Here is a 2,531-nt window from a genome sequence, read left to right on the forward strand (position 1 = left end):
AGGTTTCCAATTTGTTTATGAATGGTCTAATATGGTTTTGTTTAAAAGTTTGAATATACATGTATTGTGTTTATCTTGGAACATAGCCTGGAACATTGTTCTCGAACATATGAGTATTTCCTCTTTTTCTGACTGATTTAAGACTAGGGGCAAAGAATGAAGTAGAATATTTTGTACATAACCCAGACTTGTGTAAATATTTTTCGCATTAATCTGTAGCGACACGTAAAACACTTACTAATTTTGTCCGTTTGGCCGCCCATACCTTTGCTGTGAGCAAAGGTCAAAGTGCGTTGCACTTGGAGACATGAAAACTCCAACTAACAAACGCACATGTAAATATTCGCCATCTTGTTTTTTTATCACTGTTCAGTCAAGTTACTATTTCGCGTTCATCAAGTTTTCATCCGCTTTCATCATTTTCCTCTGTGTACATTTTCGTCATCGTCATTCGTAAATATCATCGTCTATTTCGTCTTCGTCTGATGTAAATAACTGTCAGTCTTTGTGAACGTTAGTATTCCCCTTTTCACTGGGAATAAAGCCGAACTGTTGTTCGACGGATCGTATGTAATCCGACGGGCCGTTCCGACATAGTCGCGGTGCACCACCATCGGACTACACCACGCAGCAGGCCCAGGTTCTACTGACGGGCGCAGACATTAGTCATTAGGTGAGTCGACTTTGCCAAATAACAATCAAAACCCACAAATTGGTGACCCTGACGTGATGGCCGAGTCAGTCCCTCCCGTGGAACCCAAGCCCGTTCCTGTTGAATTAGCGCCCGCCGTGCCCGTGGCAGCAGTGAGTCTGAAACTGCCGCCATTTTGGCCGAATGACCCCACACTTTGGTTTGCCCAAGTCGAGGCACAGTTTCTCACCCGCCACATCACAGTGCAGGACACAAAATTTGCCTACGTAGTCAGTTCGCTCCAGCCAGACATCGCTGAAGAAGTGCGTGATTTACTGGTTTCCCCACCCACTCACGACCGCTACAACACCCTAAAAAAGGAACTAATCAAGCGGACATCCGCCTCGGAGCAAAAACGCCTACACCAGTTGCTAATCGCAGAAGAGTTGGGGGACCGAAAACCGTCTCAGCTGTTGCGACGTATGCGACAACTTCTAGGCGAGAACACCCTGGAGGACAACATTCTCAAGCAACTGTTTTTGCAACGTCTTCCCACGACAATCCCAGGGATTCTTGCCTCCACATCAACCGCGGTGAACATCGAACAGCTGGCCGATATCGCCGACAAAATCGTCGAGGTATCGGTACCAACAGTGTCTACAGTGAACACTCATGCCGCTGCAGTTTCCAGCCCTGAACCTGCCCATACGGTCGCGAACTTCCAGACCCTCGAGACAAGGATCAACCAGCTTACTGAGCAAGTCCAAGCTCTCACTGGCCAACTAAGCCGTCAAACACGACAACGGTCACGTAGCCGAGATACCTCCAATCACAACCGCCAGTCTCGCAGTCGCAGCCCTTCTCGTGACCCAACCGACTGCTGGTACCATTGACGCTATGGATCAAAGGCACGGAAGTGTGTTCAACCATGTTCCTTCAAGACCAACCCCAACCCCCAGGGAAACGCGGAGGCCGGCAACTAGGGGCGACAAGTCCTGCTGGCGCACCCACAACCAGTCGCCTTTTCTTCGTAAAGGACAAGTGTTCATGGACACGTTTCCTTGTCGATACTGGTGCCGAAGTGAGTGTTTTTCCCGGGCGAGATACGAATACACATCACTCAACTTCATCTACCAAGCTTCAAGCGGTAAATATGTCACCAATTTCAACCTACGGGGAGCGTTCTCTCACCTTAGACATTGGATTACGCCGTGTTTTTCGATGGGTATTTGTAGTGGCAAATTTGCCAGTAGCCATTCTTGGTGCCGATTTTCTGCAACATTTTGGTCTCTTGGTGGACGTCAAGAACCACAGACTCGTAGACTCCATAACCAGCCTGGTAGTCAATGGAGTTCTTTCGAAGCAGCCAAGTCTCAGCCCGGTGTTAGTGAAGCCATTGTCCTCACAATTTGAAACACTGTTGACTGATTATCCTACCTTGTGTCGTCCTACGTATCAGAACACTGATGTAAAACATAAGGTAACTCATCACATCGATACAGTCGGTCCACCAGTAGCAGCGCAACCACGTCGCCTCGCCCCAGACCGATTACCCATCGCAAAGTCAGAATTCGACCACATGTGCGAGTTGGGTATCGTCCGGCAGTCAAGCAGCAGCTGGTCTTCACCACTTCACATGGTGCCGAAGAAATCCCCTGGAGACTGGCGCCCATGCGGTGACCACCGTGCACTCAATCGAAACACCATACCTGACCGCTACCCGATACCTCATCTACAAGATTTCGCAAGCGCACTACACGGAAAAAGCATCTTCTCCAAAATAGATCTCATCCGCGCGTATCATCAGATCCCGGTAGAACCCAGTGACATCCACAAGACGGCGATCACAACACCATTCGGCCTATACGAGTTTGTCCGCATGCCATTTGGCCTGAGGAAC

General features: G+C 48.9%; 1 protein-coding gene across 1 annotated transcript; it reads left to right on the plus strand.

Moving 5' to 3' along the window:
- Positions 1–729: 729 nt before the first annotated feature.
- LOC119720905 lies at positions 730–1,524 on the plus strand. The gene has a single exon (XM_038190771.1). The coding sequence runs from the start codon at positions 730–732 to the stop codon at positions 1,522–1,524; it is 795 nt and encodes a 264-aa protein (XP_038046699.1).
- The last annotated feature ends 1,007 nt before the right edge of the window (positions 1,525–2,531 follow it).

Source organism: Patiria miniata, unplaced genomic scaffold (assembly GCF_015706575.1).
Source record: "Patiria miniata isolate m_02_andy unplaced genomic scaffold, ASM1570657v1 HiC_scaffold_9, whole genome shotgun sequence".
NCBI lineage: Eukaryota > Metazoa > Echinodermata > Asteroidea > Valvatida > Asterinidae > Patiria > Patiria miniata.

Coding starts and splice junctions, on each gene's coding strand:
- LOC119720905 (XM_038190771.1), top strand. CDS start 730: ATGGCCGAGTCAGTCCCTCCCGTGGAACCCAAGCCCGTTCCTGTTGAA.